This window comes from Pinus tabuliformis, chromosome 8, assembly GCF_031772625.1.
Source record: "Pinus tabuliformis cultivar Carrire ecotype Pingquan chromosome 8, CPIR1, whole genome shotgun sequence".
In the NCBI taxonomy this organism is placed as follows: domain Eukaryota; kingdom Viridiplantae; phylum Streptophyta; class Pinopsida; order Pinales; family Pinaceae; genus Pinus; species Pinus tabuliformis.
The window spans coordinates 1,700,772,526-1,700,786,626 of record NC_142294.1 but is presented as its reverse complement, the minus strand read 5'-3'; the positions used below and the strand labels follow the sequence as shown (position 1 = coordinate 1,700,786,626).

General features: G+C 35.3%; 1 protein-coding gene across 1 annotated transcript; it reads left to right on the top strand.

Moving 5' to 3' along the window:
* Positions 1-4,012: 4,012 nt before the first annotated feature.
* LOC149242797 (uncharacterized) lies at positions 4,013-6,643 on the top strand. The gene is made up of 2 exons (XM_089371018.1): positions 4,013-4,193; positions 6,237-6,643. The coding sequence occupies exons 1-2, from the start codon at positions 4,013-4,015 to the stop codon at positions 6,641-6,643; spliced, it is 588 nt and encodes a 195-aa protein (XP_089227144.1).
* The last annotated feature ends 7,458 nt before the right edge of the window (positions 6,644-14,101 follow it).

Genomic DNA, 14,101 nt, shown 5'->3' with positions numbered 1-14,101 from the left:
TTGGAGAAAATCAAAATGGCATAATTGCAGTTAGAATATCTGAATCAGAATGTAGCTAAAAAGAAATGGGGAGAAAGCAGCCAAACAGGCATCCAAGAAAAGCTAGACCTGGACCAATACAAGCCGAAAGGTCCAGGAAGAAAACAGGGTAGAAAATCGACAAAGCAACAAATACAAGAACTCGGTAGGCACCTAATAAATGAAGGAAAGATGAGGGCTTTGGTCCTAGCCACACCAAAGATTTCTCAATGAAGATAACAACATGGAACATCAGAGGGCTAAATGGCACCTCCAAAAGACGAATCCTTAAAAACTGTCTTTTCACGCAATCTCCAGACCTGGTCTTACTACAAGAATCCAAATGCTCAGCCAGTGGCATAGAAATGCTCAAGAAACTATTTGCAAAAGGCTTTAAATGCACATGCACAAAAGCCATTGGGCAAGCAGGAGGGCTCCTAATATTCTGGAAAAAAAACAAGTTCTTTTTGCAAAATGCTCTGTGCACTAAACATTCGCTATCAGTGATCTTCAACATGCCAGATTCACAACAAACGATATTCATCACCAATGTGTATGGACCTCAGTGAATTCAGGAGAAGTTCAAGATGATGGAAGACTTGAACGAAATCAGACATCACTATGGTGCTAACCACTGGATCCTAGGTGGAGATTTCAACATGATCACCAACCTAGCGGAGAAGAAAGGGGGCCTAAGAAGACTGGATAAAGATGCGGAAGCTTTCAGCACCTTCATAGCAACATATAAACTCATTGATGTTCCCACAATCAATGGTCTACACACATGGAAAAATAAGCAAGGGGGAAATAGACAGGTTGCATCAAGGCTTGATAGGTTCCTCATATCGGAATCCATCATGCTCTAGAATCTAGACATGGAAGCCAACATCCTACCCATTGGGGGATCAGATCAGTGGCTAGTAGAGCTGCACTTCACCAATATGATCAAGCCCCAAAACTGGCCTTTCAGGTTCGAGAGATTCTGGATAGACCACCCAACCTTCTTGCAAAATATACAAAGTTGGTGGACCCAAACCTCTGTAAAGAGTGACAACATTATATACATATTTCAGCAAAAGCTCAAGAGCATTAAAACAAAGCTCAAATCCTGGAACAAGAACAAATTTGGTAACATTTTTCAAGCCAAAAAAGAGCTCGAGGAAGAAATGGTAGGCCTCCAACAATCAATGATCAAGGAAGGGCCTAACGAGGATAGGCTAGCTCAAGAATCAAACCTCCAAAAGCAATGGGAAGACAGGTTAAGACAAGAAGAGCTGCTATGGAAACAAAAATCGCGGGTGCAGTGGCTGAAGCATGGGGAACGAAACACAAGCTTCTTCCATAAATCAACCATCCAGCATAGAGCCAACAATCGGATTCTATCTCTCAAAAAAGATGATGATGCTAAAGTCTCAACCAGAGAGCAAATAGGATCAGAACTCAATCTATACTTCCAGTCACTGCTCTCTGAGCCCAATCAAGATAGAACCCAAGCTATCAACAAAATCACTAGTGCTATTCCCCCCTTAGTAACGGAGGAGCAAAAGTCCCTTCTCTTAAGAGAATTCATTGAGCAGGAGATCGAAGATGTCGTCTTCACCATGGCCTCTGAAAAATCCCCTGGACCAGACGGTTTTACAATCGAATTCTTCAAAGCCTGCTGGCACATCATCAAAGCAGAACTTTTTAATCTGATAAAGAACTTCCACAGAACCAAGAGAGTGCTGCTAGCTATCAATGCTACCTTCCTCACCCTCATCCCCAAATCTGATCATGCTGATTCACCCGACAAATTCAGACTTATCGCACTTTGCAATGTCATCTATAAAATCATCTCAAAATTGATGGCCATCAGACTCAAACCCATACTTCCCTCAATCATTTCTCATGAACAGTCCGGATATGTTGAAGGAAGACAGATAATGGATAGCATCATTCTCAACCAGGAGGTGCTGCATTCCATAAAAACTCAAAAAATCCCAGCTATGCTCATTCAACTTGACCTCTCCAAGGCCTTTGACAAGATCAGCTGGACATATATCAGAGAAATCCTTAAGGCTTTCAGCTTTAGTTAGATTTGGATAAAATGGATAATGGAAATGGTCAGAAGAGAATTCTTCTCAATCATGTTGAACGGAGGCCCCTTACAACCATTCTGGCCATCTAGAGGCATACCGCAAGGGGATCCTTTGTCACCTTTTCTCTTTGTCATTATGGCAGAGGGCCTCGGTAGATCCCTATCTCAAGCGGTTCAAACAAATCAGCTCAAAGGCATCAAAGCTACGTAGCAGGGACCTACAATAACACATCAACAATTTGTCAACGATACAATACTTATGGGAGCCCCCACAGTGAAGGAAGCTCGAACCCTCATCAAAGTGCTAAGTACTTTCATGGCAGCCTCAGGTATGGAGATCAATCTAGCTAAATCCAAATTATTTTTCTTCAACACTTCTATTCCTCTGCAGAGAAATCTCAGCAAAATTCTCAAGATTCAAAGGAACTCCCTTCCAACCAAATACCTTTGCATACCACTTTCAGAACATGCCCCCAAAGCTGCAAATTAGGAAGACCTCCTCAACAAAATGAAATCCAGATTAAGCAGCTAGACTAATCGAGCCCTAAATATGGCTAGCAGACTGGTACTGGTCAAATCAGTGCTTCAAACAATGCTGGCCTATATGCTCTCAACCCTTGCAGCACCCAAATCATTCTACAATTCCATTTGAAACATCCAGTGGTCCTTCCTCTGGAAAAGAGATTCAAAGAAGCGCAAATGGGCCCTCCTCAAGTGGACAAACATATGCAAACCAAAGCTGGCAGGAGGTCTGGGCCTAAGAGATCCTGAAATCCTAAGCAAGGCTATTGCAGCAAAAATATGGTGGAGATGGGTAGAGAATCCTAATTCCCTTTGGGGCACATTGTGGAAGGAAAAGTACACAAATCAAATACAGGACAAAGACCTCATCAGGCTCACAGGCAGCACTCAAGGCTCTCCCCTCTGGAACAAAGTATGGGAAAATCGACACATTTTTCAGCAGCATTGCTTCTGGGAAGTGCACCAAGGCAACACTGCCCTATTTTGGGAAGATGCTTGGCAGCAACTCCCTCCTTTGGACCACCTAGATTGGACTACACTAAAAAATGACATGCAAGGGGCAGGGCTAATAAAGGTAGCAGATTACTGGCAACCACAAACAATGACCACCACCTAGCGAAAATGGCTAACCAAAGTTCAATGGCCAACACAAGACCACATTGAAAACATAGAACAACTCCTACAACAGCTAGAACAACGCAGGATCCTCACCTCAACCAGAGAAGACATCCTGCGATGGGGAAACAATTCTAAAGGAACTTTCAATCTAAAGCAAGCCTACAGAATCAGTGCTGCTTCACAAGACTGGAAACCGGACCCCAAATGGCGCGCCCTATGGACCAGAGGCAATTGGCCCAAAATAACTCTATTCTCCTGGCTGGTCATGCACAATAGAGCGCTCACATGGAACAATCTACAACGACGGGGATTCATCGGACCCTCCAGATGTGCCCTTTTCGAGAATGAAAATGAAACGCTCAACCACATTCTCAATACATGCCCCACCGCCTGCACACTATGGGATGATATGGCTTTTGTCTTCAGGCAAACCGACAGAAATAGAGACTCGATCGGTCTTACCTTGAGAAATTGGCGATCAACCATGTCAAACAATAATCTGATCAACAGGGCATGGAACCTCATTCCGGGGGCCGTGGTCTGGATCCTCTGGAAAGAGCGCAATGCTAGAATCTTTAAAAACTCTGAGATGACAGTGGATAGGTTAATGGAAAAATCAAGGCAGTTAATTACAGAAACGATCCACGCCATGGATATAATGCAGCAAGAGGGGAACCTATCTCCAAAGGATCAAAGGATTGTCCAAATCCTCAAACTCCAAGCCCAAACCAATCCAAAAGGTAGGAACCAGACCATGCAAGCGATGAAGCAGGACAAATGGGGACACCGCCATTCCCAGCGTTCAAACTAAACTTCGATGGTGCGGCAAAGAAAAACCCAGGAAAAGCAGGATACGGCGGTGCAATTAGCGATCACATGGGAAACATCCAGCTCATCTACCATGGCAATATGGGAAATAACACCAATAACGTTGCAGAACTGATTGCTCTCATCAAAGGCATCACCCTGGCTGACCACTACAAATTCCTACCCCTGATAGTGGAAGGAGACTCGGAGATAATGATCAAGATGATGAGGAAACTTCAAAATGGCATGCAAGTGGACAGGATCACACCCAGCTAGAGGCTCTCGGCAATTCTGAAGGATCTGCAAGTCCATATCAGCAACATTCAAGGCATCACCTTTCAAGCAGTCGGAAGAAATGCAAACAAGTTGGCCGACACCATAGCCAATGCGGGCGTGCAGTCCAACAGTGAAGACTATCATATCCTCTGGCAAGACATGGAGGAGGGGGAACTTAGAGAGAAATTCCACACCATAAAGAAGGCAGACCAGCAAGCTTAACAAATGCTAGGCTCTGTTGATTCTTCCAAAATATCCATTTACTGACAACTATATAAGCTGCAAGAGATCCACTCGGGAAAAAAAGAGAGAGGAGAGAATGAGAGTAGAGACTAGACCAACTTAGCTGTTCAAAGACAGACACAGGGAGGTCCCATCGACTCCCACTCTGCATCATGTATTATATTGTATTTCATTAATATAAAAGCATCGTTGAACTTTCACAAAAAAAAAAAAAACGCTGTTTAGACATGAATTCCATAAGTATAACATGCTTTTTCAATTAACTAAGTTGTTTAATTGAAAAGACACACATAAATTCCATAGGTTATTATAGTATTTAAGGAGTAATAACTTGGACTAGTGGTTGCCTAAAATTTCTACTAAGATAATTTCATATGATTTAATGTGCTATTTGTTTATTTAATTATAATTGATGTAATAGTTTCTTAAATTAATGTACCTTGTTTGAAATTAGAGTGAAAAATATATATGTGATTATTTATATGTCGTACAAAAAAATAGTTAAAAGAATATAGGGTTGATAGTTAAGTTACGATTAAAAAGTACTTTTTTTTTCCACTTAAGAATTGTTTCTTTATTGTGCTATAGTTATGAATTGATTATGATAGTTAGATAGTAAAATGAAATTATTACAATTTTTTTCGTTCATTTAAGAATTGTTTTTTCCATTATTTTATGTATTCATTATTATATTTTCTATTTAATTTGTGTTATTTATATTATGTAATTTAAAATTAAAATAATTATTATTTTTTATATTCTTTATTAATAAATAAATTTAAATATTCAAAATAAGAAATAAAATACACTAAATTATTATTAAATAAAAAATATTACTAATTCTAAAACCTCTTTTGATAAGTAATCATTTGAAAATTATTTTAATTTAAATTGAAATTCAAAACCATGGATATCCACAATAGGCGCTAGCACTATCGACCGAGAGTTTCCATCTCCCATGGTGCGGTAGCAGAATATATTGTAGGATTTCTGCTGCCAATTAACAAGTCCACCTATAAAACTTCTGATACCATCCATTGAATTTCCGTTTGAATGAGAAGATTCAATTTCTTTATCATCTTGTGTAAACATTTCGAATTAGTAGAATATGGCCCGTGTAGGGGTACGTCAATGAGGCTGTAGCGAGATCTATGGATCCCAACTTAAAATTGCATGGATGGAACTCTTATCAAGTATTTTTTTTTTTTTAAATGGGAGGGGCTAGTTCTCTTTAGAAGCATTATGGGCCTTTTTTTTTTTTTTGTACATACGTGTTTGAATATGCTGACATCCATCACATTGAGACATCCATATTACAATCAATACGCCATAGGGCAGATCTATAAATCCCAACTTCCACTTAAAATTGCATGGATCAAACTCTTACCAAATATATATTTTTTTTAAATGGGAGGGGCTAGTTCTCTTTAGAAGCATCATGGGCCCTTTTTTTTGGTACATACTTGTCAGAATAAGCTGACATCCCTCACATCCAGACATCCATATTACAATCAATATGCCATAGGGCAAAATAAGCAGCAGCATCCGCGCAGCTCCACAAGGCTCTAACGCGACCGAGGTGCGTGCAAACCCTCCGCCCCTACAGCTACATCATGCACTCATGTGCTTACCAAGTATTTTGATCATACGGTGGTGCATTGTTTCTTTGTGCAAGTTACCACGTCAGCTAAATGGATGAAAAGCGAAGAACAAGTGAAACCCTTAGAGGAAGCGGTGAAGGTTACCAAGATTGAACCCATGATTGAAGGGCCTACTAAAGAAGAAGCTCCTACCTGCAGTCCCACACAAGAGGTTCCCGCGGCCGAGAAAAAAGTAGATGAAAGCCCCCCCATCGTAGAGAAATCTGCAGAGGAAATAACTGTAATGCCGCATGCCTCGGAGCCTGAAGCAGAATCGGCCCCGGTGGAATCCGACGAAGTGTCAAAACTCAACGATTCCACCAAAATGCCCGAACAAGCCGAACCTGCAAAACGAGAGACTGTTGGTCAACCATCCGCAGTGGGCGTGGGTGTTGAAGAAAACGCTGAAGGAGCTGCCACCGAAGAGAAGGCCGAGGTCTGAAGAATAGGTTAATAGGTATGGAAGGCAAATAAATAGATCTGTGAATGTGCCAACGGTGGGTGTAATAATATGGACCATATTCAGTTTAGTTCGTAATGTATTGAGCGGGTTCATTCCAGTTTAACTCATGGTCTCTTCTACTATTAGTTGAACAGGCTAAACGATCCTGTCGGCCTTTCTCTCACATATTCAAAGTTAAGTTTGTACAACCGTTTCAAAATATTGGTACCGGAGGTTGTATGACTTGTATTTTTTTGGTTAAGCTCAGATGACATATTTTGCAGCAGTATCATGTTTGATATTCCACCATTTCGATTTTACGTTTTGACCAAATAAATTAAATTAAATGTAGTATTATAAGTAAGAAAATATAAAAGTAATAATATAAGTAATATGGGATCAAATTGGATAGAAGGGGTTAGTTCATAACATGGAAGGTGGAACACTGAGTAAATTTTACACCATCACAATATTAATGATAAAGTATAAATTATTTTTTAGACTAAATCATAAATAAAATTTTCAATTTTAATTAATGAATGTGTGTGTTTTTTTTTAAAAGTTTGGAGCTTTAAATTAAGAGTTAGTTGGAGTAGGTATGTTTTAGTAGATCTTAATAGTAAAAAAATATTGTATATAAGTGGGTTTCTTATCTATTAATAAAGAAGAGTTTGGTGTTTTATTTAATTATGATTTTTATACTTAAAATTTAGTTATTTCTTATTTTTAAATTTAGGAATAAAAATATTTTTTAAAATTATAAAATTATTATGATTAAGATATTTCTTTTAATTACAAGATTATTATAATTAGCTAATTAACCCACCTCACTAGGCCAATATTTTGGAAAAAGAAAAAACATATGACTTGCTCACTTTAAGATTGTGTACTATTTTTCAACTTTAATTAACATTCCATAAGGTTGCATTATAATAGAACTAATATCCTTTGTCATGTCATCTGCTATAACATTTGACATCTCACACTTACAATTGTCAATTGTGAAGCCATAGTATTTGGAGGTTTAAAATTTGCTTCCATAAAATTTGTTGGAATTATAATTTAATCTGTAATTTTATATTTAAAGTTTCTTATGTGTTAAGAGTTATTTTTGTAAGGCTATATTGAAGTATCATTACCAAGTTTTTAGAACATTGAAAGATGGTTGGAAGAAATTAATTGTAATATACTAGTCAAACAAGGTTGCCTCATGCTCCCCATTTTTTTGGCATTTACATTGATAAGATAGAATGTTGGTCGAAAGAAGCTAGTTGTATTGGGCCAACTCTTGTTGGTATAGCCATCATACTTCCTTTTTATGCTAATGATATTGTTCCTTTGACCTTAATAATGATTTAAGAATCCTCAAAGACTTTTGTTCTAGTATAGGTATAACTATGGACATAGAAAAAATAAAGGTTATGTTAATCAAATGTCATCAGATCATTTATGACACTTTCATATATATGATAATAATAGTTTGGAGGAAGTGTGCTCATACAAATATCTTGAAATCTATATTAATCATAAAATCAATTTTAACTATAGTGTTAAAAAAGGATAAATGAGGGATGAAAATTTTAATATGGACTTGGAAAAAAGTGTAAATTAGCAAAAATTTAGTGGTGGGATAAGAAAAAAATTGTATTTGATACTCTTGTCACTCCTTTTATCTTATACAAATATGAACTCTCGGGATGCAATATTTATAGAGAGTCTTGGATAAGTAAGGACAAAATCCAAAAGAATGTTATAAGTTAAAAACGTGATATTAAAACCAATGTACCCTATCTTATCCTCCTTACAAAAGTGAACCTATCCCCCATTTAGTAGGTGGCCATGGTTAACTAATTAATGTATAAGAACAATATAAAAAACAGGGATGACAAGAGCCTCCCCAAAATTGCTTCCAACTCTAAGCATAATCACCAGTGGCTCAACGTGAGAATGACATTGAGACACCATGTATTGGTTAGGTTTTTGGGGATTATAGGAAGATGTCACCATGTAGGGATAATATTAAATTATTATTAGTAAATAAAAATAAGTTAAGATAATATAAGGACACGATCAACCCTAATCTACAAGATCAAAAGTATATTTCAATTTCTACTAGCACAAAGAATGAAACCAACATTGCTAAAATACTAACCAATTCCCTTAAGCTAAATAATGAAATTAAACGTTAGACATCTCCAAAACATTGAGATGCAAGAATATGTAATCTTTTTAACACTAAGAAGGTTGAGAATAAAAACTATTTTTTCTTAAAATACCTTCAACACCCCCAAAATTAAAACTCAATTTCAAAATATTTATTAGAACCTTGTCCTTTATAAATTATTGAAACATAAAAAATATAATAAGTTTGAAAAAAAATTGTAATAATTTTGTTAAAATTAAGATTTAAAAAAAAATCGAATGTAAAATATATTAATTATGTTTTTCAATAAATATTATCGTCACATTATATTAAAGTATAAAATATATTTCTTCATCTTTCCATTTCAATGTTAAATTTAAAATATGTATTTAAAATTATGTAATTGATATTTATCATGGAAAGAGTCATTTCAAATATTAATTTACTTAATTAAAAACTTGAATTTTGATATGAAGCTGATTTTAATATTTTCATGCTAGAATGTCGATTGACTACAAATATAGATATATTATAACATTTCAAATTTGTCCCTCTAACATCATAATTTTTTATGTTTATGTTAAGTTGGTCGATATACGGTTTATTAGTAGATTAATTTTTGAAATAGCATGTTTTATATTGGTTTATAAATCATTATTTTATGAGAAATTTTAGAATATAGGAAATAATAATTTACATTATAGGGATGGAACTAAATATACTTTTAAAAGAATAAATATTTTTTTTAATAATACCTTTTTTGGTTTAAATAAGTTTATTTTATGAAATTATATTAAAATTTATTTTCCATGATTTTTGAGGCTAGAAATTTTATTTACAAAGCTTAAATTTTTTTTAGTCTACAAAATGGTTTATTAGTCCAAATTTCATTATACAAAAAATTATGTTATAATATTGGTAAATTCTAATTGAAGTAGAAAAACCATAAGTTAAGTGAGACCGATGAGGAAGTATCAATAATGCCTAGAATGAGTGGATTAACTAAAACTTCATGGCTTGGATTGTGGTAAAGTTGTTCCAATCCAATTCTTCATATTCTTTCACCCCAATAAAACAAGAATAATTTATATTTTATAAGTTTATTAAAATTATAAGACATTTTATAAAAGAAAATGGATTTTAAAAATAAAATATTTAAATGTTCATTTAATTTGAATTGTTTAACTCAAACAATTTATTATTAAAAATTATATATATATATATATATATATATATATATATATATATATATATATATATATATATATATATATATATATATATATATGGGTTAAAGATTGAAATTATAACGATTTAAGTTTAACATATATAAAATTTATTAAAAGAATATAATTTAAATATTATAATTTTATATGTAAATTAGTTTATTAGAAGTTAATTATATATAAGTATAATATTTATAAGTTGGTAAAATTGATTTTTTTGTGTAAGGGTTAGGCTTTTATTAGAAAAACAATACAAGTTTCAAGCAATAGCTTAGTTGTTCGAGTTCATGTTGCTAAGTGCCTTGCCTATCGGGAGGTCATGGGGTAAAATATCCTGAATGCCCTTGGGTTAGGCCTTCCTAGTTTGGTCGGTAGATAGATCCCTTCAGGTTGATCTGCCAAGATTTTCCCATGGATGTAGCGGTCACTCAGTGCTTGTGAACCACCCTTAATTTTTTTTTATAAAAATAGTACAGAGGAAGTGTATTTGTGCTACTAGTCTACTCGAGGGGAAACCAAACTAGAAGAAAAAATTCAAAATATTTGTATTACATTGTCTTCGTTTGAGCATTGCATCTAATAGAGCAAAAAACCCATAGAGACTATGAAAACTATGAGACTAACTGTAGGCTCCCAAGCCTAGCATTTCTGATAAAAATTGAGTAAATAGAATAACACTCTTGTCATTCCATAGAGCCATTCATGAATGCTATGGAAAGCAAGGCACTATTAATATAGGATTGGGAGTGATCTGGCCAATTATGCATAAGACCACTTGATACTTATGCCTGAGAGAGGCACGCTGCTAGCAAAAATTCAATTGACAGGAGAGCTGACTGTAGACCAACCAAGAAGCCCTTTTTTGATGACTTGAACCCTGGCTGGTATGACTAGTGATAAGCCCTTGACCATGTTAGCACCACACATAACAGACCCAAAAGGAACCCAAGCCATTGTCATGCCCAAGTAGAATGTCTAAGAGATTGAGCAGTAATGTGAACATATGCACCTTGGCACTTCAAAATCCTTCACTTTAATAAGAAAATCGATGGAAATGTGATGCCCGATACACAAAAACTGAAAATGCCTTCTCTTTCACTCTTAAACACCAGTGAAATATGTGTTCACAAATCCCTTTGGTTTAATTGAAAAATCAAGCTAATCACAAAAGTGTGCAGTTGATTTTTATAAAATTACCATTAGCCTTGCTATATGCATAGGATATTGCATTGAGTTTTTGGTCAAACCCAAATTAGTTTGGGGTTGACCTAAAAAAATTATAAAATTTCCATAGTTTAACTTTGTACATTAAAAGTTAGTATTTTTTTGAATATATATATATATATATATATGCAATTTGATTGGCTATCATATTGAACATGTTATTGCTCAATGTTTTTATATGTAATGGGTGTCAAGTTATATATATATATTTCTTCTTCATAATGATAATTTAATTCGAAGTGTCTGACTGTTGTTTAAAAAATTACTATTTTATGTATTTAATGGTGTCAATTTAGTAGTTATAAAATATTAAATTTTTGATATTATAATATAATATAGTATTTATAAAATAATTTGAAATTTACAATTAAGTTGATCTATCAATTAAAGTATTGGACTTAAATAATGATGTAATTGCAAAAATGCATGCATCACTTACCTTTTGAAGTTTTGGAGTATAGGGCCTCGTTGATGTATTGCAACCATCTATTGTCCTCTATCTTCATCTCATCATCTATTGTGTTCGCCTCAATCATGGAAGTTCAAGGAGAGTGTGACAAGATCCCTCTCACTCTCGAGCAACTTGCAGAGTTATTTGGGCTTTGTTGTAGTGTGTTAGTATTCATTGTCCTTCTCGAAATGGATACAATGAAGGAAAGAAAGAAGAGAGCCCATTGGGATCCTGACAATGCACTCATCCTTAGTGGTCTAACCATCCAAGTTATGAACATGGTGAAAACACATAACTTTACTAAAAGAGATCTTGAACAATCCATAGCCATTGAGTGGTGAGGTAATTAGGAATAACTTATTTATGATACATTGGAGCAGGGTAATGTTAATTACGATAATAACCTACATGTTTCCAAGGATGGTCCATCCCAGTTATGAAGATTCATGGGGAAAATTAACTCCTCTAGGACTCATTGTGTTCATCTACATTTTCCTTGAGTTCTCCACCATACATCATTGCTTGGGTCACTCTGGCTTATCTTTCATTCCCTATTTCTTCTATTTTTTGCCACACATCAAGGAGGTTACTGAATATTCGTTCATAGTATCGAGTGTGCTAATATCAATGTTATTGGTATGGCTTCTCCTCCTCCTCAGCTATGCAACAATAGCCAATAGAAGCATACTAGATATCATTTCTTAAAAAAATCCCATAATCATTTCTAGAGGCTGGGAGAAATTTTGTAAGGGCCAACAAATAATTCTTCGAGGCTAATTTGGGTTGGACGTCTTGATAAGAGGATATTCTAGGTAGTGCATGTGAGGGGATACACAACATTGGCACAGAGGTTGATGTAGGGGTTTCGAGCAGCCCAATTTGTGCCAGATTTGGAGCTGGATCAGTGTTGGGTGAGGCAATATTTGTCTCACTAATTTTTGTGGCCAGTTTATCATGTAGAGGATTGTTAGTTTTGGGAATCTAGAGGTTGTAGTCATAATTTCCTTGTTGCATAATAATAAAACCCTCAGTTGTTGGATTAGTTTTCCCACATTGGGTTCTTATGGAGACAATTGTCCAAAAATAACGTGTCAATTTTATTGTGTGTGCTATCATTTTCTCAGTGTCTAGTTTATTTCCACAACATACTTTATGTGTGAAAATTTGTGGTGTGATTTATTCGTTATTTTTCGTAACAAAATAAACTGCATAATTTAATTAACTAGAAGAATAAATCTATAGTTGCTACAATTTAAGGAAATTTTCACATTGTTAAAACTAGTAATGCCACTCCTGTTGCTAATCTATTCTTTCAGGAAGTTGTAAGATTACATGGAATTCCCAAAAGTATCGTCTTTGATTAAGACATCAGATTTTTGGGACATTTTTGAAGAAGATTATGGAGGAAACTGGACACATAATTGAACTTTAGTTCAACATACTACCCACAAACGGGTGGTCAAACTGAAGTGGTGAGTAAAATTTTAGGAAATATTTTGCGTAGTTTGGTTGGAGATCATCCCAAGCAGTGGGATCAAGTCTTGGCTCAAGTTGAGTTTTCTTATAATGATACTCCACTTCTCTTTTACTAGGCACATAGATTATATATACCTTTGAAGTTTCATTGTAGCCACGTTGCTCCCCCACGCATGAAGAGGGTGATGTAGGGACTCTTTTGGGTGATGCCACAATGGAGGAGGCAGCTTTTGGAGATGTACACATGCACTTTGGGACATTATTGGAGTTATGATCACTCTTGTACCTTTGCATCGGTTCCTTGATGCATTATTGCCTACTTTGGAGGATGATATCATGGTGGAGACCATTCTTCTCCAACATGTTTTAGTTATTTTTGGTATTATGTTATGTTTTAAAACTATTTCAAGGTCATCTTATGAACTTTGGCCTAGTTGAATGCCCAAGTAAAGTTGTTTAGGGGTTTTACTTGTAAAATCATGAAAAGGTGACTTGATTACCCTCCTATATGCACAAGAGAACCATGCACATTTCCATATACTTGCAATTTCTGTATATGTGTTAGGTCTCTATACTACTAGTGTAACCCCTTATTGTTATTAGTACAAACCCCTTATTATATTGTTGTGCCCATGTAGTCCCCATATTGTTATTATTGTGCCCCATACAAGCCCACTATTTTTATTATTGTGTCCTTACATTATTATTGTCATGTTGGCTCTGATTATATTATGACCCGTTAGACTCCTATATAGAAAGGAGGTCTTGTCATTTATATCATCCAAGAATTGTTCATTTGTGTAATGTAAAAAGAGGTTGCCCTCTCGAAGAGGCTTATTTCTAAGGCATTCTTTTCTTTCTTTCTATGAGATGGTTTCATAACATTTGGTATAAGAGCTTTGGATTCTACGGTTTCGCTACTCCAAACAAGTCATTGT

Bases quoted from the DNA above. Each gene is read 5' to 3' on its own strand.
- LOC149242797 (XM_089371018.1), top strand. From the start codon at position 4,013: ATGGGGACACCGCCATTCCCAGCGTTCAAACTAAACTTCGATGGTGCG. The intron at 4,194-6,236 runs GCATCACCCTGG...TCTTTGTGCAAG, and splicing joins ACTGATTGCTCTCATCAAAG to TTACCACGTCAGCTAAATGG.